This window comes from Microdochium trichocladiopsis (assembly GCF_020744255.1).
Source record: "Microdochium trichocladiopsis strain MPI-CAGE-CH-0230 chromosome Unknown B0I36scaffold_6, whole genome shotgun sequence".
Taxonomy (NCBI): Eukaryota; Fungi; Ascomycota; class Sordariomycetes; order Xylariales; family Microdochiaceae; genus Microdochium; species Microdochium trichocladiopsis.
In genome coordinates, this window is record NW_025763549.1 from 1,376,183 (window position 1) to 1,401,301 (window position 25,119).

The 25,119-nt window shown below is 57.3% G+C and overlaps 10 protein-coding genes across 10 annotated transcripts; 4 read left to right on the forward strand and 6 right to left on the reverse strand.

Moving 5' to 3' along the window:
* Positions 1-127: 127 nt before the first annotated feature.
* Positions 128-2,247, forward strand: B0I36DRAFT_363794 (GMC oxidoreductase; the record flags this gene model as incomplete). Its single annotated transcript, XM_046158876.1, has 5 exons — positions 128-191; positions 268-526; positions 580-664; positions 718-1,532; positions 1,605-2,247. 5 exons carry the CDS (start codon positions 128-130, stop codon positions 2,245-2,247), a joined length of 1,866 nt encoding a protein of 621 aa, XP_046011511.1.
* Positions 1,990-4,660, reverse strand: B0I36DRAFT_325296 (acyl-CoA N-acyltransferase). The gene is made up of 2 exons (XM_046154218.1): positions 3,373-4,660; positions 1,990-3,307 (listed from the first exon to the last, which is right to left on the reverse strand). The coding sequence occupies exons 1-2, from the start codon at positions 4,549-4,551 to the stop codon at positions 2,423-2,425; spliced, it is 2,064 nt and encodes a 687-aa protein (XP_046011512.1). The 5' UTR covers positions 4,552-4,660; the 3' UTR covers positions 1,990-2,422.
* A 163-nt stretch (positions 4,661-4,823) lies between these two features.
* B0I36DRAFT_325297 (uncharacterized protein) lies at positions 4,824-6,634 on the reverse strand. The gene has a single exon (XM_046154219.1). It carries the CDS (start codon positions 6,524-6,526, stop codon positions 4,973-4,975), a length of 1,554 nt encoding a protein of 517 aa, XP_046011513.1. The 5' UTR covers positions 6,527-6,634; the 3' UTR covers positions 4,824-4,972.
* A 1,966-nt stretch (positions 6,635-8,600) lies between these two features.
* Positions 8,601-10,512, reverse strand: B0I36DRAFT_244851 (putative proteasome regulatory particle subunit; the record flags this gene model as incomplete). The annotated part of the gene is made up of 3 exons (XM_046150097.1): positions 8,601-8,744; positions 8,802-10,126; positions 10,233-10,512. The coding sequence occupies 3 exons, from the start codon at positions 10,510-10,512 to the stop codon at positions 8,601-8,603; spliced, it is 1,749 nt and encodes a 582-aa protein (XP_046011514.1).
* A 5,178-nt stretch (positions 10,513-15,690) lies between these two features.
* B0I36DRAFT_363799 (uncharacterized protein) lies at positions 15,691-16,626 on the reverse strand (the record flags this gene model as incomplete). The annotated part of the gene is made up of 1 exon (XM_046158877.1): positions 15,691-16,626. One exon carries the CDS (start codon positions 16,624-16,626, stop codon positions 15,691-15,693), a length of 936 nt encoding a protein of 311 aa, XP_046011515.1.
* Positions 16,627-17,678: 1,052 nt separating this feature from the next.
* B0I36DRAFT_129672 (uncharacterized protein) lies at positions 17,679-18,214 on the reverse strand. The gene has a single exon (XM_046148183.1). It carries the CDS (start codon positions 18,149-18,151, stop codon positions 17,819-17,821), a length of 333 nt encoding a protein of 110 aa, XP_046011516.1. The 5' UTR covers positions 18,152-18,214; the 3' UTR covers positions 17,679-17,818.
* Positions 18,215-18,748: 534 nt separating this feature from the next.
* B0I36DRAFT_325306 (DASH complex subunit Spc34) lies at positions 18,749-19,972 on the forward strand. The gene is made up of 2 exons (XM_046154220.1): positions 18,749-19,051; positions 19,119-19,972. Exons 1-2 carry the CDS (start codon positions 18,984-18,986, stop codon positions 19,825-19,827), a joined length of 777 nt encoding a protein of 258 aa, XP_046011517.1. The 5' UTR covers positions 18,749-18,983; the 3' UTR covers positions 19,828-19,972.
* Positions 19,973-20,319: 347 nt separating this feature from the next.
* On the forward strand, positions 20,320-21,028 carry B0I36DRAFT_231960 (DSBA-like thioredoxin domain-containing protein; the record flags this gene model as incomplete). Its single annotated transcript, XM_046149144.1, has 2 exons — positions 20,320-20,367; positions 20,450-21,028. Coding segments are annotated over 2 exons (627 nt in total), but the record flags the coding sequence as incomplete, so codon positions are not given.
* Positions 21,029-22,314: 1,286 nt separating this feature from the next.
* B0I36DRAFT_129725 (uncharacterized protein) lies at positions 22,315-23,331 on the reverse strand. The gene has a single exon (XM_046148186.1). The coding sequence runs from the start codon at positions 23,032-23,034 to the stop codon at positions 22,459-22,461; it is 576 nt and encodes a 191-aa protein (XP_046011519.1). The 5' UTR covers positions 23,035-23,331; the 3' UTR covers positions 22,315-22,458.
* Positions 23,332-23,661: 330 nt separating this feature from the next.
* On the forward strand, positions 23,662-24,736 carry B0I36DRAFT_129704 (ATP synthase protein). The gene is made up of 3 exons (XM_046148185.1): positions 23,662-23,861; positions 24,011-24,336; positions 24,402-24,736. Exons 1-3 carry the CDS (start codon positions 23,747-23,749, stop codon positions 24,405-24,407), a joined length of 447 nt encoding a protein of 148 aa, XP_046011520.1. The 5' UTR covers positions 23,662-23,746; the 3' UTR covers positions 24,408-24,736.
* Positions 24,737-25,119: the final 383 nt, after the last annotated feature.

Consider the following 25,119-nt stretch of genomic DNA (forward strand, 5'->3'; position numbering starts at 1 on the left):
CCGCCATGAGCTGGGGGTTGGCGGTTGTCTTCTGTGAGTCTGTCGAGCGTTACACTCTTCGGGATTCTCGAAATTATTCACACAATCGATCTCAGCTTGCTTCCACTACTGGGCTTGCTTAATCAAGATGGGATTATATCAGAGAGACCTCCCAGACGGGCTCGATGAGTTTGATATCATCATTGCTGGTGGTGAATTTGACCCAACACAGCATTTGAACACAACTTGGATGCAAGGAATAGAGACTCATGCTCCATGTCGAAACAGGCGGCTCGGCAGGCTGTGTCATTGCCGGACGAGTCGCCGCTGCAGACCCGAGCTTGTCAGTCTTGGTCATCGAGGGTGGTCGAAACAACTACATGGATCCAGCTGTCATGACCCCAGCCATGTACCTCACCCATCTGATGCCAGACGGCGACTCGTCCATCTTCTATTCGACGAACAAGTCGAAGCACCTCGCCGACCGCGAGGTCGTTATTCCTGCTGGTGGCATCCTCGGTGGCGGCTCGTCGACCAACTTCCTGATGTACGCGCGACTCCCTGTTGAGATCTCTTGCCGGATACTAACGTGGTTCGCAGGTATACTCGGGCTCAAAGGTCTGACTATGACTCGTGGAACACCAAAGGATGGTCAACAGACGAACTGATTCCATATCTCAAGAGAGTGGGCGAGATCCTCCCCACAATGAAATAGAACAAGCTAACCACGAGATCCAGCTCGAAACCTACCACGGCCCTGGAGACGCCGAGGTGCACGGCTTTGACGGCCCCATCTCCGTCTCGTCCGGCACCTACAGGTGCCAGAAGAGCGAAGACGACTGGCTGCAGGCAGCCGAGCAAGTTGGCTACCCCGAGATCAGGGATTTGCAAGATCTCAAATCGAACAACGGCTTCCAAAGGTGGCTGCGCTACGTGAGTCCCCAGGGTATCAGGTCTGACGCCGCGCACGGCTACGTGCACCCGCGCCTGCGCGACGGCAAGCACCCCAACTTCCACGTGCTCGTCGAGTCCAAGGTTGTCCGCGTACTGTTTGACGACGACAAGAGAGCCTGCGGTGTCGAGTACGAGCCCAACGTCAAGTTCCACCCTCTCGTGGGTGAGGCGCCGCACGTCAAGAAGACCATCAGAGCACGCAAGCAAGTCGTCGTCTCCTGTGGTTCTTGCAGCACCCCCTCGGTCCTTGAGCGCTCCGGGCTGGGCGACGCCGCCATCCTCAAGGCTGTGGGCGTTGCAGTGGTCAAGAATCTGCCCGGAGTGGGAGCGGACTATCAGGACCACCAGACAATGCTGTACTCCTACAGCACGAGCCTGGAGCCCATGGACACCCTCGACGGGTTCCTGCAACAGCGTGTACCGCCGGAGGAGCTCGCGGCTCATCCTCATCGGGGTTGGAACGCGTGCGACATTGCCTCCAAGCTGCGGCCCGCCGATGAGGACGTGGATGCTCTAGGTCCCGGGTTCAGAGCAGTCTGGGACCGGGACTTCAAGAACCAGCCAGATCGGCCACTGGTGCTTATCGCCGTTGCGAACGGGTAGGTGGGCATGTACGCCCTGTATTCCTCTTTGCAAGTGAGAGCCACAGCTGACACACGATGGACGATCAGCTATTATGGCCAAGAGCCCGTCCCTGCAGGCCAGTACGTCACGCTCGTCACATACACGGCCTACCCATACTCGCGTGGCCACGTGCACATCACTGGCCCCGAGACAACAGACCGCGCAGACTTTGACGTGGGCTTTCTCAGCGACGAGCAGGACATCGACCTCAAGACGCACGCCTGGGCGTACAAGAAGGGCCGCGAGATCATGCGCCGCACCAAGATGCACACGGGAGAGGTCGGTTCGTTCCATCCCAAGTTCCCCGAGGGGTCCAAAGCTGCGGCTGTGCTGCTGCACCGGGACGCTGCCAACGACGAGAGAAAAGGGGACACCCTCCGCCGCCGCCGCGGCAGTGTTGCTTCGAACCTCGAGTATTCTCCCGAGGACGACGCCGCCATCGAGAGATTCGTCCGCGAGAACGTCAGCACGACATGGCACTCCCTGGGCACGGCGAAGATGGCCCCGCGCGAGCAGCTCGGTGTCGTCGACGAGCGGTGCAGCGTCCACGGCGTCAAGGGTCTCAAGGTTGCCGACTTGAGCATCGTGCCCAGGAATGTTGGTGCCAACACGAACAACACTGCGCTGCTTATCGGGGAGAGGGTAGCGGACTTCGTGATTCAAGACTTGGCGATCGGGGCCACTCCATGAGAGCTTTGGTTTGATTTCATTTGATGCCTGGGTATCTCTAGCGAATATGCGTCTGAATACATGGCAAAATGTCTGTCGCTTGTAAAAACCCAATGTGATGCTGAGCTACCGCGCTTCTTCTATTTCCACGTTCTTGTCCCATGTGGACTCTCTCAACAAGTGTCGTCATGTACTTCTATTCGAAATCGTCCAGGTTGCGAATCGCATAACCGGGAATGAAGCCGTCTGGGTCACAAGTCCGCTCCAGGCTGATGCGGTGTGTCTCGACCCATTTCTGCACTGCAGCTTTGTCAAGGCGGACCCGAGGTACCAACTTGACCACATCTTCGCCCTCTCCTCCTGTGCCGCCATGGCTGGAGCCCGTGGCTGCCGATTTGGAAGACGCGTGATTCGAGTGGTCTGCTGTGCCGTGGTGTTTAGGGTCGTCAGAACTCGAGGCAGTGCCGTTTTGGCTGCGCTTGGCGGGCCCAAGACCAGCTTCCTCGACCAGCCCCATGTCGCGCAGTATCTGCAGACAGTCCTCGGGCACTATCCATGTCGCCTCGCTGCAATCTGCAATGTCCACAAGGACCTCGTGGTCCGCCTTGTCGTCCTTGGCCGCCCGCCTCTTCTCTGCACGCGGTGCTGACGCAGGCAGACTCAGCAGCCAGCGGGCGATTTCACCCGCCCAGAATCGATTATACCCTTTCCTGCCAAGTTCCGAGATGGGCTTTTCAGGTCCTCCAAGGACGCCCTCCCGCCGTGAGATGGCATAAGACACGCCCATAAGCAAGGAGCCGAGTCCTTTCCGCTGCCAGGGTGGGAAGACGAGGATGCATGCTAGGTTGTTGTTGTCCCATGACACCTTCTCCTTCGAGAAGAACCCGACTATTTGCGGGCGAGCTATAGCAGGCGGTGCTCCTTCGCCGAGGGCCGGATCAGGGTACTCCTTGCGACTGCCATCAAGGGCGAGTTTTGGTGTATAGACGAGCAGGAAGTAGTTGAAGCCGGTGACATCGAAGAAGACAGACTTGTTGTCAAGAAAGAGCTTGGCAAACAGCGAGAGATTTTGGCAGAACAGCTGTTTTTTCATGGTCAGTGATATTTTGAGAGTGCTGACAAGGGCTCAATGCTAGGATCACTTACGCCGTCTTTCTCTCCATCTACTTCCCACACACTCCATTCGCCCTCACTGTCTAGGCTGACCGCGCTTGGATCTGGCTTGGCTTCCTCGTGCACATGGCCTTTTCTCCGCGCCTTTCCTGTATCTGCAGTCGCTGTATCCGAACCACCTGCCTGGTGCGTCCTGGGTTGCCGCACTCCAGTTCGCGGGTGGGTATATACTTTGCGACCTGGTACGTGTGCCTTGCGCTCGCAGTAGCGGATATGTTCCCACCATGTGGCAAGTTCTCGACTGTACTTGAAGCAACAGGGACACACGAGGAGTCTCTCCAAGATAGGCTGGGGAGCAGCGTGCTTGCCACCACCGACCTTGCCGACTTGACGAGTGGGCTGTCCGTCCTTTTCTGGACCAGCATTACCTGCCGAGTCGGCAAGGACTTCTTTGGGATAGTAACTTGGGTACCACGCTCGGAAGCAAATATTTCCCAGAAATACCTTATCGATGTTTCTGTCTGGCCCTGGAGTTGACGGCGGCTTCAGCGGCCGAGACTGCCGTTTTGGAGTAGTCTTGACGGCAGATCTTGGCTTGGCGACAGAGCTAGCCAGGGTCTTTTCTGGTGACGTCTGTCCTGGAAGAATACGACTCTGTTGGGATGTCTTCGGGTTTGGGGGTTCAACTGCATGTTGAGGCTGCCCGGGCGGGAGTGCGGAGCTAGCCAGCCGGACTTGCTCGCGCTGGAGCTGGAGAGGGTGCTTGGGAGGCGATATGGGTGTCTCTACTGGGACGGGGTGTGCCCGCGGTTGTGACGGTGAGGTTGGACCGGCGTTGGGCTCGCGACGAGTCTGCCTCGTGGATTTCGACTGCGGTTGTTGTTGTGGCGGTGGTGGTGCTGCTACCGTCCTCCTTGTTCGTGCCGTTTCTTCGGGAGACGAGGGGATCGATGGTGGAGGGATGGCCGTCGTCCGGCGAGGGCCATCTCGGCTGGCGGGTCGTGGTTCCGCGACATACGTATCACTCTTGCGCTTGCTCGTTCGTGAATCGGAGGACTTTTCGGAGGCGCCCGCCCTGGTGCGGCCGCTCCGCAGCTGTTTTGGAGGCTCGTCGTCGGCGGTGGTGGGATGTTGGCGCGTCGCGCGTCGCGTGGACTGGTTCTCGGTGGAGGGCTTCTCGTCATGCAACTGTTTCCGCTTCGGCACCGCCATTGCGGTCGCTGGTCACCGGTCGGTACGGTCAGTCATAAAACCAGGTCTCTCTGGTCCAGAAGACAGCCATGGACTGGGCCTGCAGGTGTGGTGTTGAGGTTGTTTCGTCGTTTGCCGTGTTGCTCGGACAAGAAATCGCTGGGGCCCATTACGTAAGTACGTATTTTTTGGGCGCAGTTAGACTTACACGACGAGGAACCACGATGTGAAAGTACGCTCGACTACAAAATGTTTCAAGAGCACCTTAGACTCACTTTGCAGATCAGATAAAGGTTCACTTTGGGATAATTCAAAGCGCTGATATATTGCTTGCTACTTGGATTTTCAAATCCTATGCACTCTTGGATTATGCACAGAGATTCGGACAGGAGCTGCCACACCATGACAACAAGCTCCTTCCGCACAGTCTGAGCGCTCTGTTTCATGCATGGGCCATAAGCGCCTTCTGCTGCTCCAGCCGAAGCTTCTTGAGCGGGCAGACGGGTCCAGAGACCTTGACTCCCTCCAGCCCGGGCTTGCTCGTGACCTGGCCCATGACCCGGTCAAGTGTGTCGTCGTCGTCCTCCCACAGCTTGACGAGCACCATCTCGCCTCTCCGGGCTTTGCGCACGTCGCGGGTGCGATAGACAGAGTCGATTTTCCGCACGTCCAGCTGGTCGCTTAACACCCAGCGCTTCTCATTCTCCCAGAAGCTGCTGTAGCTCTTGTCCTCGCCAAAGCGTGCCCGCACGTTGCGCTCCAGCCGGAGGCGGATGTCTGACTCGAGAACGTGCATATTGGCTTGGGAGACTTGATTCATGCCGTCTGCACCAAATATCGTCGCGGTGTTCAGCGGATAGCTCAGCGCGGGCGACACAATCGGAGAAATTGCGTCCTTGACCAGGGAAATCCCTTGCCAGACAAGCAGACTTTCAGAGCCGGCCGCAGCCTGCATGACGCACGCCAGACCGTTGAAAGAGAGGGCGCAACGCCCAAGGTTGAAGTACTGGAGGGACTTGCAGTCGCGCACAAGCGAAACCATAGCGCTCGCCGCCTCGTCGGTGATGTAGTTGTATCCTGCTCCCAGGTCCGCGGTGGCATACGCCTGGCCCAGGTCGAGGACAGACAGGGACTGGTGGCGTCCCAGGGCTGTGCAAAGCGCAATGGCGCCGTCGGCACCGAGGCCGATGGATTGGATGACGAGGCGTTTTAACGACTTTGCCCGTGGCAGGTACTCGGCGAGGGCGACCGCGCCGGCATCTCCAAGTGGGTTGCAGGACATGTATATGCTCTCGACGAGCGCTCCGGCCGGGCTGGCGAGGAACTTGCCCAGGGCGGCCGCCGCGCGAGTCGAGATGCCTATCCCATTCAGGTAGAGGTTGCAGAGGGATAGTGCCTCACCCTCCTCAGGTTGGTACCCAGCCAGCAGTCCGAACAACTCGGCTGCGCCGCCATCCCCGAGCTCAGTCTGGTCCAGATCAAGAGTCCGCAGGTTCTGGCACTGCGTGATGAGCCTGGCCAGGTCTTTGGCGGAGCCCGCCCCGAGCGGGTTTCGTTTGAGCCAGATATTTGTAACACTTGTGCTCTTGACCATGGCATCCACGAGGACCTTGAAGCCGGCGCCGTCGATGCAATTGCCAGCCAGGTACCATGTGTCCATGCGATTGGGGAAGTCATGTATGAAGTCCCCGATTGCGCGCGCACCTACGGGGCCGATGATGTTGTTGCCGAGCAGGAAATGCCGGACGAACGTGTTTGTGCGGAGGGACTGCATCAAGGCCCCGATGTGGTCAGGGCCGACAACCTGCTTGCATAGGTCAAGCCGAGCATCCTCATACAGCACACCCCGTCGGAACTCGAGACCCGGTGTGTGGTAGTAATCCTCGCCCTCCCCATTCCCAAGCAGGACTGGGCCTGTGAGTGTTTTTCTGGCCACTTTCTCGTGGTCGTCCGAGGAACTGGCCGAGCTGTCTGAATCTGAATCAAGCTCCGGCATCTCCTCCTCCTCCTTGTTACCATCATCGCCAACAACAACAACAACAGCAGCAGCGGTAGCAGCAGTGCCTGGCAACTCATGTGTCCCTCCCGCCGCCACCCACTCCAGGAACGGCTCAAACTCGCGCCTGTCCGGCACGCGGACCGGCATCGGCAGCGCGGGGACTCCCTTCTTCAGCATCTCCAGCTCCTCTGCGGACGGGTTCCACCGGCCCTGCCGGCGAATCCGGGCGTCCCACGTCGGCATATCCTCGTGCCTCTGCGCGTGGCACGCGGCGTCGAACTGCCTCTGCAGCGTGACGTAGTCGCGGATCCGCTTGCGATCCTCCTCGTACCTGATCAGCGCCGACAGCGAGCCCGCCTCGGTCGGGAACAGCAGGCCCGCGAGGACGACTGCCAGGGACCCCCGCGCGGATTTCCGGCGTGGCAGGGCCGCGACGGCGTCGGCGACCCTGTGGGCCGGGGTGAGTAGCGGCAGGGCGAGCATGGCGGCCTTGTCGGCGTGGCTGAGTCGGTCTGGCCTGACGGGCGACTCGAGGATGGTTGTGATGGCCGACTTGTATAGCGAGGCCAGGTGTGCTGCCTCGCTGAGGAGATCGTCGTCCATGGCTGCCACCTCGTTCGATGTTGTTGTACTGTCAATGCTGACGTCTCGTGACGATGAGAGTGATATCGATGGTGTCGATGGCACGACGTCCAGGGACGACGGTAATCGTGTGGCGCAAGCCATGATGTCCTGCCTGGGAGACTGAAGGAACTGTAAGTGGCCTCCTGAACAAACGAGATATTTCTTGCGTGGCGGTTCGAGCAGTCTTATAGTTGTTTATCGTGAGTACACCCATTTGTTTTGGTCAGGGTAAAGAGGCTCTCAGCCATATGACAGCCGTGAATTGGCAACTATGCCAAGCCGGTATGACTCAAGGATATACGCCCACAGAGAATCAAGAGTCTACTGTCGGAGCCGATCTCGCTGTGTCTATGCTTCACAGCGTTGGAAAGTCCTAGGCCTTGCATGGGCAGGTTTACAAGTTCCAGAAGCCCATGGATTACCAGAGAAGATAAAGACGGGAATCAGGCAATCGGAGCACAAAGCTGTAGAGGGTGTCATTGGGGAGTTCGAGTCATCGTATGTGCTTCCGTGGAGTTCAGCTACTCCACTCCTAATCCTGGGTCTCCAGGTCAGCGTGGCTGTGGGGAGGGGTCCGTCAACCGCAACACACCAAAGCACTGATTAACGACCGCCCTGGAAGATGAAGTACGTACTTGGTTTATGCAAGCTTGCCGAATGTATGGATAATCTGACAGGCATGCAGAAATTCATCGCTGATGTTCTCCCAAGCGGATAATCTTATTTCCAAGTGGTCTGTTTTCAATCTAGGGGTTCAGTACCGGGACCTGGAGAGCATGGAGAGCTACAAACATCCATGGAGGCACTAACATGGTACCGTGCTGATCACCGCTGTGCCTCAGCCTTGCCAGTCCGCGTAGTGGGTACAGCCGTTGCAGGATTACACAATATTGGAACGTTAGTGTGTATCTTCCTCACCAAGCATTTCAACCAGCGGTCGTCGATCACAACTTACGCTTTTGGGAACCTCATAAAGAGGCATTTCAAGACCATTTCACAGCTCGCGTAGCTATAGATCAAGGCCCCCGATACTTGCGGCTCCAGCATAGCATAAATCAGGCGAAGCCATTGCCCGGCCAGATCAGGAGTTCGGAGCGTCGCATCCTCACCAGTGCACATAGAGGTCCGTGTGAGTCACAGAAGAAATGGCTTCATCTAGAGAAGGTGTCTTACTTTACATTCGAGCTGCGGCTGCCCAGCCCCCAAGCATGCATGGACTTCGGATTCATAGAGCATCATGTCTTTTGCGAGTCGTGTATCTAGGCTAGATTGTACAAAGAGTCCAGAATGACAGGCGGCCAGGTACATACCGAATAGAACCTCGGCATCATTACGCGCATGCTTGCATAAAGGATACAGCATGAGCACTTGGGGGGACCATGAAGACCTGGACGGCCTCAGGGACAGTCGAACATGCACGTCAATCCGGACACCGGATTTTGGTAGCTTAGATACCGTCAAAGTCGCCTCCAAGGTCGTCTTCGTCCAGGTCGCCTTCCTGTATTTCCTTGGCCATTTCCCGCTCACGCTCCCGAGCCTCCTGTGCGTTCTTCAGCTCTAGACGGTGCTGGTTCATTGGGAAGCGCATAGCCTGGTAACAATCAGTTAGCCGCAATCCGCCATTGTTTACTCGGCTCGGTCAACATACCTTTACACTCTCGTCGTGGAGGGCGAGACAAGCCCTGATACGGTCGTGGAAAGCCTCGCCAGGCTCGCGTGTGGCGTACACATCACCTACTTCCTTGCTCTTCATGAAGCCATGCTCACGGTCTAGAGTCGCCTCAATCACCCCATCCCGAATGGCCTTGGCAACAATGTACTCGGCGCTCTCCTCGCTGCCTAGGTGCAGCCTGATACAGATGTCTCTTAAGGAGATTCTGCTGTAGCTCAAGCTCATCATGCGGATACCAGTCTTGATCACGTTTTGGCGCAGGCGCAGAATCAATGAGTAAGTGTTGTCGCGGCGGAATGTGTCCGCGTGCTCGGAAATGGTCGTTTCGAACTCTTCAAGATTGCCCACACGGACGGCTTGGACGAGTAAGAAGTAAGGGTGCAGCGCCTGCTCCATGTTAGGTACACGGAACTGGGCTCTCTCCGGAATATCACCCATCAACAGCTCCACAATCAGAAGCAGCTTGGTTGCCGAGTGAGCAAAGCCGAGAGCGCAGTTGCTGGCGGGCGCCTTACGCGTCGCCGCAGTGAGGTGCTCTTGCGCCTCGGTGTAACGGAGCTGGATTGCCCGGATCCGGCCAAGGTAGTACAGAAACCGCGCCACTTGGTTGTTGGCGGCATTCTCGGGGAACTGTGTATGCGAGACGAGGAGGTCGGCTTGCGAGATGTGCGAGGTGAGGAGGTAGTTGCGCAGCAGCAGCACAATGACAGAAGCCTGAGTGTCGATGTCCTTGCGCAAAACAGCTGTCCTGAGTGCGGCGAGCAGCGCCGGCCGGATCGAGACAATAGGCGACTGGGGGGAAGGAGGCAACGGTGCAAGGCTCTCGGCGCAGAGCTGGTAGTAGAAGTAGACCTTGGCGGACAGCGAGTCCAGGGTTCTGCGGTTCAGCGAGTGGATGCGCTCAGTAAGGTATTTCGAGAACTCAAACCCCTGCTGGAACTTCTTTGAGTCGTACAGGAAAACCTGCACGAGCACGCCCAAGAAGATGTCGATTTCGGGAATCACATCCTTGGTCTCCTTCTTGCCATTCTTCGCCGAGGTCTTTGATTCGCCTTCGGCCTCCGTCTCGCCAGCGGGCTGGCGGCCCAAAGGAGTATCCTGCTTGTTGATACCTGCGAGAAGCTGCTTGGCGACTGTGGTAGAGTTGCCTGTGGCGGGGAATGTCTCGGAAATGGCCTGGGCAAGGATCTCGGGTGTGAGGCGCTTCCGGAGCGACGAGATCGACCTCAGTGCCCGCAGGGTGAATCTGGCGTCGAAGAGGGTAACGGCACGGTCTAGCAGCGCGAAATTGCTCTTGATATCTATATGGGCGAGTTGGTGATGTCAGTATGCGAACATTGTATCGCGCCGCCAGCTTCGCTCGCTATCCATAGCTTCACCACCGGCAATGAGAATGAACAGTCATACCTGATATAGCCTGGGTGACAGGGTCGACCTTGATCTCGGTGCTCTCTTCGTCCACATCCATGACGACGTCACCTTCGGCATCACCAGCAGGCTGGGATCCTTGACGGGCGTTCTTGGGAGGAGGGACGACGACAGTCATATCGTCGCCCTCCTTGGCGCCCTTCTTCCCAGCCTTGCCCTTGGGCGCGGTCTTGTCATCCGTCATCTCGACGTCCTTGCTGCTCCTGGTGACGCGGTCGGTCGGCGGCTTGCCGTTGCGCTGGGGTGTCTTGCCCGGCATGGCGAGACTGGTGCTATGAAGCGGGTCTAAGTTTTGTAGGTTCCGGTTTTACCAGCTGTAATGTGCCTTCGACAACACCTTGGCTGCGCACTGGTAGAGGATGTCGCCGCCTGGTCGAGATGGCGAGCCTCAAGCTGCTGATGACGATGGGCGGGCCGCTATCGGGTAGGTAGCGCAGAGCAGACTGTGGTGATGGTGAGAACGGGGCTCGAGTCAACCAAGTAGCTCGTGCCGTGCTTTACCTGCAGTCTCTCGGCTTCGACGTAGCTTCAATGTCGAGGATGCTGGTAGTCGTGGACCTCGAGGTTGGGCTTGAGGAAGGTGGTGGCGTGCACAGATGGCGGGCGGCGGAGAGTGCTAGGAGCTCTGGCGGGCGTGTGGGAGGAGGGCTCGACGCGGAGAGAAAGGCGCCCTAGGTGGGTGGCGTGTTGGCGAAGAGACGTTGGTGGGAAGGAGAGGCAGAGAGAGTCGTGCTGGTTCGAGCCAAGCGATGGAGCTGACCCAGTTGTGTGTGCTGTGGTGGTTTGTCACGGGTTCCGAAATGATGCAAAAGCACTGAGCAGCTCGGGTCTGGCTGCGTGGCGGGCATGGGCCTGAGCAGAGGGCAGCCGCAGCCATGGGGAGGGAGAGCACGACCATCCATCAGTGGGATGAGCACCCAATTACGGCAACGGCGGGGCGAGCCGGCGCGCACTGTGCCAGGTGAGACACATCCAAAGCTTGTAAGGCTGCCATGAGGCCGACGACGTACAGTACAAAGATGCGATACTACTGTGCTCTCTAGCTCTGGCCTCGACCATCACTCACTCGCATCACCCTTTCCCGAAGACTTGACAAGCTCCTGCATCAGAAAATCATGAAGTCTAAATATACCAGGCTCCCGAACACTACCTGATATTGAATCCCCAAGACGGATCACCTGGACAACCCGGGATCAACGCTCGTAGACGCTGCTCAAATGCTGCAAGGGCGAGAGCCCCAGGTGTGGCAGGTGGGGCACAAGCCAGAGCGTGCTGCTGAGTGACGTTTGCGAATTGGTGCCTGCTCTGCCTTGCCCTCTGTGACGCCAAGCAAAATGCGTCAAAGCTTCAAGCTAGCCGCAACCCCCCAGCTTATACAAGGCGATCCATGGCGATGCGTCTTACAGACTCGATAATACTTGCAGCTTCATGCTGTTTAAACGTAAATGGCTTCTTTTCACTCAAAGTTGATGCCTAGCAATGCATTCTCTTAACTATGTTCTCGAATGTGGGCAATGTTTTGCTCGTGCTTCAATACGCCACGACACCAATCAGGACTGACATGCGGCGCTTTCAGAGGACACTCGATTTCATCAAAACACATGCAAGTCATGTTGGCTGTCAAGGAGCACATAATAATTATTTACTATACACTGAAGGCATACAACACAGCAGGACTGGGAGAGGTATCAAGTCGAGCTCGGATTGGTACCCTCTGCAATATCGTCGCGGCAAGGTCAAGTCACATTCTCCGCAGCTTCCACCGTGAGCACCGACCTAGAGACGGTGTCGTGCCCGGAATTCTCATGCAACAAAACGCACAATGATTGATGAATAGCAATATCATTGGTATCGTAAGACCGAAAACCCCCCCAAACCCGAAACGAAACCCGGCAACTCTCGGAACGCCAAACCTTGATTTCCACCCATGTGATAATGCAATGCGTAGGATGATGCGACCCTCCTAAGAACCACTCTCCACGACCTCACTCCCTTCGCAGTCGCTTCCTCTTCCCTGCCTCATCAGCGACGCCTGCTCTCTTTGCTGTACCTCTAGCACCGCCGCGACCCTTCTGCTGCGGTTGTCGACGAGCTCTCTTTAAGGAAGGCGACGAGCCGCTCTAAGCCTCGTCCCGACCTGTGGGCATGATCTTGGCGGCCTGGACGGCACTCAGCTTTGAGTAGTAGTTTGCGCTTGGCTGTGCCTTGCGCACGGTGCGCAGCTCATCCGACGTGTAGCCGGGAATACGCAGGTTGTACACGCGCTCAATAACGAGCTGCAGATCGCGAATCTCGAGCACCTTGCTGCCACGCTGCTTGGCCATCTGGCATGCCTCGTTGATGACATTGTCGACGAAGGCGTCGGCCACGTGGAGAACGGACTAGAATGGTAGTGATCACAGATTAGCGAGGCGTGAAAGGCGGGTGACAATGGGCAAGATCGACAATGGGCAAGCTGGAAACATAGTGGACATACCTCTTCAACGTCGGGGGTCAGGTAGGCTGTATCAGCAGACGTCCCTCCTCCAACGACCTGGCGCACGAGCTCGTCAAGCTTCTTCTTGGATAGCACGTGGTCTCCATCGGCATCAAAGTTGTAGCCCGCGGCGTTCTTGGCAATCACTGGCTGGTTCATGACACCTCCTCCAACTCCACTGCCCGCGCTATAGGTCGGCCGCCCGTTCATCACCCCGCCGCCTACGTTGACAGGCGTCGGCACAGCAGTCGCTTTCTCCGGTAGATTCTTCGAAATGGGCATCTTGGGATTCATGTTCGCCGCGTTGGGTTGCGGGTGAGCGTGTGGATGGCCAGTCTGCTGCACTCCGCTCATAGCGCCTGCAGATCCGGGCGTTGTCGTGCCGTTCGTGCCATTTGTGGGCTGGCCGGTGACGTTGGTGGACGAGTTGGCCCTGTTGACTGCCGCGGCGTGGGAGAGTGGCCGGACTGGCCCTGCAGTGGCAGGAGTCGTCGTCTGTGGTGTCTGTACGCGATTCATGTTCGCACCTCCTGGCGTCGGCGTGCCAGCAGAGGCAATGTTCGCAGATGCGGCAGCCACAGCTGTGTTGACTGGTGGCGGTGGTGGCGGCTGCTGCTGGACGCCTGGCTCTTGCTTAACGGCCACGTGGGGGGCAGAGGCAGCCTGTTGCTGCTGTTGTTGCTGTTGCTGCTGCTGCTGTTGTTGCTGCTGGGCGAGTCCTGCGGCTGCTGCTGCGGCCGGCGTGCCTGGCTGCTGTGGTGTCTGCTGCGGCTGTTGCTGTCCAGCGGCCATCGCGGGCTGTCCCGCGGCGAGTTGCTGGTTCTTTGCAGCGTTCATGGCCGCATTGACGGACGCACTGGCAGCTTGTATCGACTGGCTCGCCCCCGTGTTCTGTCCCTGCATTGGCTGCTGCGGTCGCGCCTGCTGGTTCTGGTTCGTGGCCGCGGACAACTGCTGCCGGATGTGGTTGACGAGTTTCTGGCACTCCATGTACTGCTTCTGCGCCATGTCCTTCTGGTCCGTCAACTTCTTGAGCTCCTCCGGCGGCAGAGAGTTCTGTTTCTCCTTGATGAGGCTGTCCGCCCCCACGATCCTCGCCTTCAGGTTCTCCATGTTCCACAGGCTTTGGGCGTACTTGTGCTTAGTGTTCCGCAGCCAGTTGTTTCTTATCTCCAATGGCTGCTGTGCTTGTGGCGGCACCGGCAGCGCATTCCAGGGCAGCGAGTTTGTGTGGTCGAGGATGTTCTGAGGTAGTCCGCCTTGGCCTCTGGCTGCGCCAGCTGCGCCGGCAGCGTTCTGCGCGCCCGCTGCAGCCGCATTGCCTGCAACACCGGCGCTTTGAGCAGCTCTCGCCGCCGCCGCTTGCTGCTGCTGCGCCTGTTGCTGCTGTTGCAACAAAGCCCTCTGTTGCGCCGTGAGCGCGTTGAGCTGGCCAGCGTTGGGCATGCCCTGGCCCATCTGCTGTTGTTGCTGCTGCTGCTGAAGCTGCTGCTGACCGCCAGGTTGCCCAGGTTGAGGCACCTGCCCTGGTACGCCGCCGCCGCCGCCTTGTGCTGCCGCTGCCGCCGCTTGCTGTTGGCGCACCTGGAGCGTCTGAATCTTCTGGAAGACCATGCGCGAAAACTGGTCGACCTTATTCTTGGCCTGAATATGCGCTTGGCTGTCCGGGGGGTTGTCCTTCATGCTCTGCCACAGCTTGCGCAGGCCATCCTCGTACTTCTGCTTCTCGGCCGCGGTGAGAACGGGCAGCGCCGCCAGATTCTCCGGTCGCAGGAGACGCACTGGCGCGGCCTGCGCCTGGCCCTGAGGATTCATTGTGTCGGGTTATGGTTATGACTGATTTTTCTGAGGCTGTTCCTCGCGCAATATGGTACAGCGGTGTCGACGCTCGTCGTGGGTTCGAGGGCCGCGTCGGGAGCGACTGTCGGCCAGGATGTAAGTGGTTGGTAGGACGGCGGGAGTCCGATGGTGCAGTCGCGTCGACGCGGACTCCGGTTCGTCTGCACAGCGCTGCTACAACGTGCCAGGTGCGATGGGACCGTGGCCGCACTGCTTGCGATGGCTGCTCAAAGCACAGCAGGATTATTTGATAGGTGGCTGCAGCTCACAGATGGTAGTCGCGGTCGCGCAGAGGGCATCAGGCATCCAAGCCAGGCAGATGTTCCCGTTCCAAGCGACAGGCTACAGTAGAGCCGATGGTGGCTTGAATCTCGTGTGGCTGGTGCGCAGCCGTCCTGCCTGCGACATGCACAGGTGAGAGCCAGAGCCATCTTTTATACACGAGACGCTCCACTTTAATCACAACCTGACCACCCAGGATGGTGCATCCCCCAGGTGCGTCTCCTCGAAGAGCAATACTTCATCCCAAACCTGCTCGATACTGTCAAGACCGCGCGCACTCAGTCACACGTTGGATTTTTTCATCCACAAAAATATTTGATCCAGCTTCGAAAATTGGTGTCATTTCAAGACAAAGGCGCAGGCATACACTCGTGCAAGTGAGCCGCTTTCTATATAGCTAAGCAACATTTCATCATTATCATCAGTTGTTCAGTCGTGGTCGTGGTCGTCATGCAGTCGTGATCTGCTTTTCTTGGCCCAGCCCTGATCCGACGCGGTGTCTATAGAATGTGAAAATGGTATCATGAGAAATAAGTTGCTGAAGTCTTTCATTGACATTTCAGATAGTGTACGCCCAATTGGCCGCTTGCGAACTCGGTGTTTGGATGTTTGTGCTGCTCAGCAGGATGTGCCCGTGGTAAGTCGCATAGCTCAACAGCATCATGCCCCTTGCCAAAAGCAGAAGGCATAAAGCCGCTGGCAGCCGCGAATGTTCCGTGGTTCTTAGGGGGTCTGGCTGATAGCGACAATAAGTCGCGACAAGGTGGTGCGACTATCTCGACTTGGTGGAAATGGCTGGAGGGCGGCGGTCTCTGATGCAGCCAAGCAGACATTGCGTGCTCATTCCGAGTCAACATCCATGAAGGTCCAGAACGGGAGCTCTCTGGCAAAGAGCTCGGCATCTTCGAAGATGATCTCGTCGTCGCTGTTAGGCTCCTTGAGCTCTTCAATCCTTTCAGGGAATTGACCAGAAAACTGCATGCTGTGGCGATCTGTCTTGCGACGAGTCCGGCGAAATACAGGCCCACTATCAGTCGGCTCGTAATATGGGAGGACGTCTTCCCTGTCCGAGTCACTGCCTCGCTCACTGACGGTACGTTTACTTATGCTGCCAGACTTCATCCGCCGTATGCGCCGTTCTTGACGCTGTCTCTGTCTATGCCGCTCGAACTCGTCGTTGTCGTCCAAGTCATCGTCTGTGTCGTCGAATGGATTGAGGTCCGCAAAGTTGCGCTGGAAGGCTGGGTCCAACTCTCGAGGACCTCGCGAGCGCGAACGACTCGGCTCAGAGTCGGGATATTCAAACTCATAGGGCAGAAGAACTTCCCCATCTTCGCTCCCAAGCTCGTAATCGCCCAGATCCTCAATGATCAAGTGATCCGTCACTATAGTGATTGTGGTAGCGATGCGTGTGTAGTCCATATATGGTGGTGGGACACGATGTGATGGAGGTGGAGCTGGCGGACTGGCGGGATTGCCAAGCTCCTGCTCTTCATCGTCAGCCTCGTCGTCATCGTCTTTGTCCGAACTTTCAGAATCGTCGTCAGACTCAGACTCGTCCTCGTCCTCGTCCTCGGCATCCTCCGAGTCGTCACTGCCGGCGTCAAGAAGGGCATTATTCTTCTCGTCCGCATCTTCATCGTCGTCAGAAGAGGCCGGAGAAAGATCCTCGGGCCGCAGATTACGGGAATAGCTGAATTTAGTGCCGCCGAGTGGTCGTAGGTTCTTTGGGGGGTTTCCGTGTTTTGAAGTGGTGGGCGACGATTTTGAGGCCATGCGGGCGTGAGGTGGAGCCTTCCGGCCAGTAGTCGGGGATGCCGTAGTAGGAGTCTGAGGCGGCGACGGTGAGGTGGGTTCCGTAAAACGCCGGGCAGCGCTACGCCTCCTTTGTGCCCTAGTCTTAGGCATAACGAGCAATGCTCTCGGCGGGAGGACGGCGACGGAAGAAGCTCTTATCGACAGCCGCTGGATGTGGGGTCAAGATCGCGGGGCCGCACTTCGAGGTGTCGAATTCAATGTGGTGGTAGGAAGGGCTGCACGTTTTAGGGCCTCAAAAGCCAAGCAAGGACAAGTCTCCGACAAGGAGAAGAAGTCGTGATTTGGCGCTTGAGCATGATCTTCGAGGGATAGGCGGAGGCAGGGTCGGACGCAGCACACCAGCCCTTTACACGACTATGACGAGTTCAGGCTGGCGGGGTCTGTGGGAGGTGAGGTGGCTCCTCGCAGCGACGATTCGTGACGGACAAGATCGCAAGGTGTGTGAGTGCGACCGCAGGCACACTTGTCGAGTGTTCGGGTAGTAATTGGGCGAGAGCCGATGCCACCAATGGTCAAATGGCGAAAGTGAAGAACAATGGCAAAGCCATCAACCGGTGCCGCTGGCGTGGGAGGGTGCTGAAAATATATCCGACTTTAGTATTGGGGGGGGTCGACTGGGTCCTTGGGTCGTTCCCCTCCTCGGCGCTGCGTCGTCGTCCCGGAAGTAACCCGACCAATGTCACCTCTCTTGCGCTGGCCCAAAGAGAGCCGTGGCTAAAGGTGAATGAGGAAATTTTGACTGGAATCCGTGGCAAGGATTACAAAAATAAGAAAAGAAGCTCAGAGAAGTGGCTGGGGGTGATGATCGGCCGGATTGGGGGTTCAAAGCGGGGGTGTGCTGGACGGGAACACCAAAACTCATATGCGTGAGAGGCGGCAGGGGTGGCAACAGTACAGTATGTCCCGGCAATGTGTCAGCCCGCTGGCCTGCGATGGAGGGGTTGCTCGAGAGGAAAGACTGTCAAGGCTGAGCGCCGAAAGGTGTGTTTCGTGGACGAGAACCGCCAGGAGGGGCCACCTGCATGGGCAGCAGAGAGGGTGTGCAGGTGAGGGCCAGGCGTTGTCGGCGAAATGCGGGTTTTGGGCAGCAACACGGCCAAATAGTCTTTTCCGCAGTCGATGAGCCTTGGGAAGGCTGTGGATTGGGCTGTCAGGAAGCCAGGAGGACGAGAGGTGAGGCTAGACAGTGGACGAGGTGCTCGCTGTTGCGGTTCCAAGGCTCGCAACAGTAGTTGGAGCTGACCATATATACGATGCAACAATAGGGATGGCCAGGACTAGCGTCGCATTGTCTTTCGAGGGACAAACTCGTCGGCTGAACTTTGAGAGCGAGGAGGGAAGGCACGGAGCGGTCAGGCAACCCGCACCCAGTCAGCCAGGGCCCAAGGCCCAACTTGCATAAGTCGATGCTTTGAGTCGTGTGCGGCAGTCCAGCATAGCAGGCAAGGCCAGAAGCGACCACGGAACGAATCACTCGGTGCATCAGTCCAGCTGAATGGCACAGCTTCGGGAGTCTTGGTGTGCCACATTCTTCCAGCCACGGACCATATACGGGTCCAGACTCGCACGGTCTCGGCACGCATGAAGCTCTGGCGGCCTAGTCGGGACGATGAGCTGGCACGGATACCATGCATAAACCCCGTGGGTTCGAAGTAGACGATTGTTTCGAGCTGCCCAAAGGAGACCGGATGGGTTCGGCAGCCTTGTGCGGGCAAAGAGGCACGACTGTCATGGCCAGGCCCAATCGTCGGGTTGCCATGACCTCTCGTTGGCTGAAGAACACAGCGACGGAGCGGTCCGCTAGCGAGAAATGTCTGTCCTGGCGAGCGGGAACGACACGGGGAGAGGGCCGGGGAGCAGTACCTGCGCAAGTGCACGGCGGCGGTGAGGCAACGTGATGATGTGCGTGCGTGACGTGTGCCCAAGTGGGTGCTTCAAGGTCTGTAGTCTCGGTCTGTCTGGACCTGCCAAGCCGGGACTGGTGGACGATTCACGGTGCCTGGCTTGCACATGTGGATTTCACGATTGTACATGGGACAGCACTTGGTGGTGGAGAACCGATGCTGAGCTGTTGACATCAGTTCCCAAGTCGACTTAGTGTGCACCACCCCCACCAACACGGACACGGACGCGCCCAGCATTCATCAGAGCTCCGCACCATGCGCCAAACAACCACACCAGCAGTGGCGAGAGAGAACATTCTTGACAACGAATTTCAAAGGTCGTGGCACTGGACAATCCTGTCACGTGGGCGGCGAGACTTCAGCTGACACAGTCATTGCGAGCACGTGCCCCCCCTGCTGGCCAACCTCGCCATGTCACATCTTCTGTCTGCTCACTTTGAGCAGATTGCCATCTCCTGCCAGGGCATCGACAGCCTCCCGTAAGACGTTCCACGTGCGTAAGGACGTTCCTGATGCCTATACTGACCAGATCCTCTTTCATGGCAGCTTTCCGCAGCCCAAGATATTCACCAATGCCCTCCTCTCGAACCACGACATCACGTCCCTGATTCGAGACACAGAAGCCCACGAGAGAGCCCTGTTCTCTGTACCACCACCGCCTCCACCCGTCACCGCACTAATACCAGACCCCGCAGAGCAGCCCAAGTCTTCGCGCAGGCAGACTGTCTTCAATGTTGCGTCGGGCGAGGTGACGACGTCCGGGACCGCCTCCGGGAGGTTGGCCGGTGGTCCTGCGCCACGACGCCACACTGCCGTCACCGCGGTCCTTGGCGGTGCGCTGCATGACCAGATCCGGCGGAGCGAGCGGCGACCGGGTGGCGAGAAGGGCGATGTCGACGTCGAGGTGCTGTTGCGCGGTGCCGAGAAGCTGTGCGGTGTGTATCCACTGCCTGGGGCACTCGAGAGGATACCCTCGCAGCGGTCCAAGCATGCAAACATCCGCAGCACGTTGGCCTACTACGAGAACAAGGTTGCTGAACAGGCGGAAGAGCTTGCACGGCTGAACAAGGACCACTGGCTCGACGACGAGGACGAGGATATTGCGGCGGCTTCAGAAGTGGAAGGCGAGATCTTGACCGAGGAGGATCTGCGGCGGGAAGAGGAAGAGGTCAGGGAGCTGGACAAGAAGAAGCGCGAGCTACAGGAGAGGCTGCGGGCCATGGAGAAAGACCTGGGTGGACTCTTGCACATGTGACGCTCTCACTGGAGCTGACGCGGGCAAATGAGGAAGTCTAGAGATGATTATTGAGCACGAAATGATACCCCTTCTTCTTTTCCGGGCTGGACAGAACAGCTCTCATCAAGAATGCCTCCTGGCGAGAACAGGCCCTATGAGGTGCAACGACTTGTCAGATCCGGCACTTGCTTGGTGGCAACGCAACCGACCCGGAGCTCTGGGCCGTGCTGGTCTCGGGGGTGCCGGCCCCTCTCCCCCACCGGCGGCCGAGGCATCCCCGTAGTGATTTATAAGCCGGGGCAGGCACTCCCACGCAAACCCGGACAACGGCGCCAACGACGACGACGACGACGACGACGCGTGTGGCAACCTCAAATAGCTGTGCATGTCTCCATCCTTTCTTGTCTACTATCCTGGATTCGTCGCTTCGTGGACTCGACTCGGGTTATCGGACAATCTTCTCTCTAGCCATTACAATTACAAGCTGCTCGTCAGAACATACCCGCAGCCATGACGAACTTCAAGATCAACATCGTCTCGGATACCGTGTGCCCCTGGGTAAGTCATTCTTCTTATTATGCCAGCGTCAGCTTCCCCACTTGAACGGACACGATGCTGATACTGACTCCTTTTCGTGAAGTGCTACGTCGGCAAGAAGCGCCTGGACCAAGCCATCGAGCTGTACCGCAAGGTATACCCGACCGGCAAGGACGACACCTTCACCATCTCCTGGTCGGCCTTCCAGCTGGACCCCACCTCGCCGAAGAAGGGCGTCCCGCTGAACGAGCGCATGGCGCAGAAGTTTGGCGCCGCGGCGGTGCCCCGGCTGCACGAGAGGCTGTCGACCATCGGGCGCGACGTGGGCATCGACTTCTCGTTCGACTCGCGCGTCGGCAACACGCGCGACTCGCACCGGGTCATCCAGCTCGGCAAGACGAAGGGCCTCGAGGTGGAGAACAGGGTCGTGCTGGAGCTGTTCAAGACGTACTTTGAGAACAACGGCGACATCACGTCGTGGGAGGACCTGGTCGCCGCGGCGGAGCGGGCTGGGCTGGAGCAGGCCGAGGTCAGGGAGTGGCTCGAGAGCGGCAAGGGCGGGGAAGAGGTCGATGCCGAGGTCGGCAAGGCGCAGGCCAGGGACATCCACGGCGTGCCGCACTTCACGATCCAGGACCAGTTCGAGGTCGGGGGCGCCCAGGATGCGGAGGGCTTCTTGCAGGTTTTTGACCGGATCAAGAAGATGGAGGCAAAGTAGTTAGCAGGATCAGTGGTTCTTGGTGGGCATGTTACAGAAAATGGTGAAGAACCCAATGCACATTCTACAAATCTGAAAGTCGAAGGAAGTGATGACCTGCGGCACCGGTTGGGTCCATTACTGTGCGTGTTGAGGAGTTGTAATTGATGCTTTGCAATTCAGCATGGAAATTGTCCTTCTTTTCTCTGGTCACATCTCATGCCAGAACCTCACCTCTAATTACTCGAGAAGTGTCCCAACTAAGTGAGCAAATTGTAAGTGCAGCAGAGCAATTTGCAAACGTGATCCCAATTATCCGTCCCTGTAGATCTCGCATCCCATAGACCGTGTAAAAGATGTTACAGTTCAGCCTAGCACCGCTAAGTCATTAATGAAACGATATTAGCACTCTCACATGAAATACAATCTGGGCCGCGATTTTTTCGCTTGGAAATCCGGGACCGCTTGGCCAAACCCGTCAGAAATATTCAACCGTGAAAAAAGCTAATATCAATTGCGCTAACTAACTATATCCCTACCTAGACGAGTCAATGGTAGAAATAGAAACACCCGCATTTCATTTCCTCGATAGCCCTGCACATGCATTTTGTAACTCCATTACACTAGGTTGGTATTAATAAACGGTTTGCAATTATCTGTTACTCGCAAGCCGTAACCCGCTTCCTTCTTTTCCAGCTGAGGTCATTCCGCTCAGGTAGGCAAGAAGAGCCCCTCAATCATTAAACATGTCTTTTCCCGCAATCGGCTTGCCTAATTGCGGTCTGGTCGAGGCTTCCGAGATAAAACGAGGCCGCTGAGCCAGTGTGGTTGTGGTACATGCCAGATGATCACTTCCTCTCAGCAGGACCATGAAATCACCCATGCGCACAACTTACCGTCACTGACAAATATATGGTATCAACAACAACCCCCAACGGCACACACACACACACACACACACACGCACAACTCACCTCGTCCCGATGCCATCCTAGAAAGGAAAATTTCCTTCCTGTTCACACCCTCGTCCTGAAGCCAAGTCTCTCCAAAAGTCCAAAAACCCGTAGCCAAGTTTTTGCCCAATCCGGCCGCCCCCGCGTAGGAGAGAGACACACATTTGCATTTTAATGATGGAGATATTGCATCACTTCCACGTTTCTTGAAAGAAAAAAAAAGTTAAGCAGCAGCAGCAACCATTCTCACCAAGCCTTTTATCTAACCGGAACTAACCCAGAAGAACCCAGACCTGATGAGAACAGGGTTTGAGCAGCCACGCCGTGTCCTGCGTCCCACGATGCAGCTTCACATGGCACCACTTTTTGCCTCCTGTACCAATCCCCCCCACAGTTAGAATGCACGCAAAAGGGCACTGAACCGAGACAAGGAAAAGACTGGACAAAGTCAACTAAGATACTCTAGTCTAGAAGAGTCATGTACCTACAGAAGCGCCGCTGCCGTACAGCACAGTAGTTCTCCACAGTTCGTTCGGGGGAGGAAACCCGTCCCGTCAAGAAAGGACGGACACACACCTCCAGCTCAGTCTGGTGCCCTGCAAGTTCAAGGCGGGATGATGACATAATGGCGACACCTATCCTGCAGATGCAGGGAAATGACAGAAAACTCGAGGACAGGAGACGACGGAGAAGTGGACCCGGCAAGGCCAAAACAAGCCATGCGCTCGCCCGAAGCCACGGTAATTCCCCCCAGAGCTTAAAAAAAATAAATGGACGCCAACCGCGTGCCACCTGGGCGGTAATAGATGTTGGTGCGCTTCTGCTCAGACTTGTACCTCTCTCAAGGGTACATACCGCGCAGAGAGCAGACGACCGGACGGACGGCTGGCTGCCAGTCGCAAAATTTTCGTTGATTTGACCGTACCAAGGTAGACATTTGCCCGATCGACGCTTATTGCCCTTCAGGAACAATGTTTTGTTTCTGGCGCAAGTTGTCTGGTTGGGCTCAACAATTCGACGAGCCGCCATCCTTTTCATAGATCAATCACTTGCCAGCACTGCAGTCACGAGTCGCCTCTGGCCGACTTCCGCAGCTGCGAGCGTCGCCGCTGACCACCAACATCGAGCTGAGGGTGTCCATGCCAAGTCGAGTCGGTCGTGTCTGCCATTCCACAGTGTCTGACTTTTACGCCCGTGCGCGATTCATGGTCTGCCAAGCGCCTGCAATCGAAAAAGCCGCAGGCCAAATAACACACACCGGCAGCGTTCCGGTATCCTCCGACCCAGTGTTCCCGCGCTCGTCCATGGCATTTCTCCCAGCCTTGTCCCATTTAGGTAATCCAACATTAAAAGGCAGAAAAAAAAATCGCGAGCAGCCTTGGGATATTCTGGCGGTCCCACTCCGTGCGAAATGTTCCCCCGTCGTGGCCACTGGACCCAGCCGGCACCCTCGCGGCGCTTTTGGTTGTCCTCACTGAGTGAGAGAAGGAACCGAGTGGCAGAGAGACTTGGACCAAGCTGCTCCCGCTCCCGCCCCAACCTGGCTTCCTTCTGCCCTGGCCGCCCCTGTGTCGGGTAACTCCAGTCCTCACGTTCCTCCGCTCCGAAGCTTTCCCTTCCCTTTTCCCTCCTCCTACACTGCAGCTCCTCCTCTCCCAGCTTTGTTCAACTTTTCACCTCCATCAAGCTCGTAGCTCCTGCCTTCACGTCCATCACCTCACTCCCCTCCACCACACCCACAACCATCACAATGGCCTCCGCTCGCATTGTCGCCTCCAGGCTCGCTGCCTCCATGGGCTCCAAGGTCGCCCGCCCTGCCATCCGGGCTCAGATGACCACCGCTGCCGCCAAGCGCACCATCTCCAGTATGTCTTGAGCCGCGCAAATGCCTCATCCGCATCGCTTGCATCGCCCACAGACTCCAGTCCATCCACGACGATGGCAACGGAGTGGGCGGCGGTGCGAATCGTCTCGTGGAAAAAACTTTTTCTGACCCAATTGGCCGTTTCCACAGCCACTCCCTTCCAGACCGTCAAGCGCCAGCAGGCCTCCAAGATCCTGAGCACCACCACCCGCCAGGCTTTCCAGACCCGCCGTGCCTACTCCTCCGAGATTGCCCAGGCCATGGTTGAGGTTTCCAAGAACTTGGGTATGGGTGCTGCCGCCATCGGTCTTACTGGTGCTGGTATCGGTATCGGTCTCGTCTTCGCCGCCCTCCTGAACGGTGTTGCCCGCAACCCCGCTCTCCGTGGCCAGCTCTTCTCTTACGCCATTCTGGGTTTCGCTTTCGTCGAGGCCATCGGTCTTTTCGATCTCATGGTTGCCCTCATGGCCAAGTTCGTATGTGATCGCCTGGCCGAAAATCCCTCAACCCGCAATCAGCCGCTAACCATGATGCCACATAGACCTAAGCGCTTTCTCCCAACATCTTGGAGGCTGGGCTTCACACCCCGTGATGGAAGGTGTGACGCGATAGTCCCGAACCCGATCTTGTGTCGGCATGTCCGATCAGACCTGCATAGTAATAGACGGGCTCGGACTCATGTGATAGACGGAGGATGTATAGGAAAGAGGCGAAGGCATAGCATTTCAAGACTTGTAGAGATGGAAGACGACTTGTCAACCAAAAAGTCACCTTCGGGGGACCTGTAAAATACAAACACCATCTTCAGGAAACCTCTTCTCACAGAGATCCTCGGAATGTCAAAATTCGAGATTTCCTTTTGTACAAACCAGAACCACAAATCCCACGAGCACCCCGCGCCGGCCAATTGACCAGTGAAAGCATCGAAATTGATCTTATCTCGGGGTTGAGTCGATGAGTTTCCCCAGATCTGGCCCCGGTTTCAATCTTTCGGCAACGGGTGTTCTGTTGCTGCTGGGCCAAAGCTGCTCAGTCGAGACCAGGTCACTTGACCAGCCTGTGGACAGGGCCTGTGGAGGTGGGTGGTCCTTGCGTCTCAGATTGTCCAAGAGTCGTCGGGTGGCAGGTTTTTCCCTCAAGCCGGCCCACTCTGTCGCTTCCCTCGGCTGAAGGGATTGGACAGTGTCCACTCGCAGGCGGTCCTTCAGGACATTTCCCTGTGCCTGACCCCCACTACGCGCCGATAAACCGGCGCATCG

Excerpts from the sequence above, each read along its gene's own strand:
- B0I36DRAFT_325297 (XM_046154219.1), bottom strand. The coding sequence starts at position 6,526 with ATGCCGGAGCTTGATTCAGATTCAGACAGCTCGGCCAGTTCCTCGGAC.
- B0I36DRAFT_129672 (XM_046148183.1), bottom strand. The coding sequence starts at position 18,151 with ATGCACCGAGTGATTCGTTCCGTGGTCGCTTCTGGCCTTGCCTGCTAT.
- B0I36DRAFT_129704 (XM_046148185.1), top strand. The coding sequence starts at position 23,747 with ATGGCCTCCGCTCGCATTGTCGCCTCCAGGCTCGCTGCCTCCATGGGC. Across the intron at positions 23,862-24,010 it reads CGCCAAGCGCACCATCTCCA|CCACTCCCTTCCAGACCGTC; the intron begins GTATGTCTTGAG and ends CCGTTTCCACAG.
- B0I36DRAFT_325306 (XM_046154220.1), top strand. The coding sequence starts at position 18,984 with ATGTCACATCTTCTGTCTGCTCACTTTGAGCAGATTGCCATCTCCTGC. Across the intron at positions 19,052-19,118 it reads CAGGGCATCGACAGCCTCCC|CTTTCCGCAGCCCAAGATAT; the intron begins GTAAGACGTTCC and ends CTTTCATGGCAG.
- B0I36DRAFT_129725 (XM_046148186.1), bottom strand. The coding sequence starts at position 23,034 with ATGAAAAGGATGGCGGCTCGTCGAATTGTTGAGCCCAACCAGACAACT.
- B0I36DRAFT_325296 (XM_046154218.1), bottom strand. The coding sequence starts at position 4,551 with ATGGCGGTGCCGAAGCGGAAACAGTTGCATGACGAGAAGCCCTCCACC. Across the intron at positions 3,308-3,372 it reads TAGATGGAGAGAAAGACGGC|CTGTTCTGCCAAAATCTCTC; the intron begins GTAAGTGATCCT and ends ATGAAAAAACAG.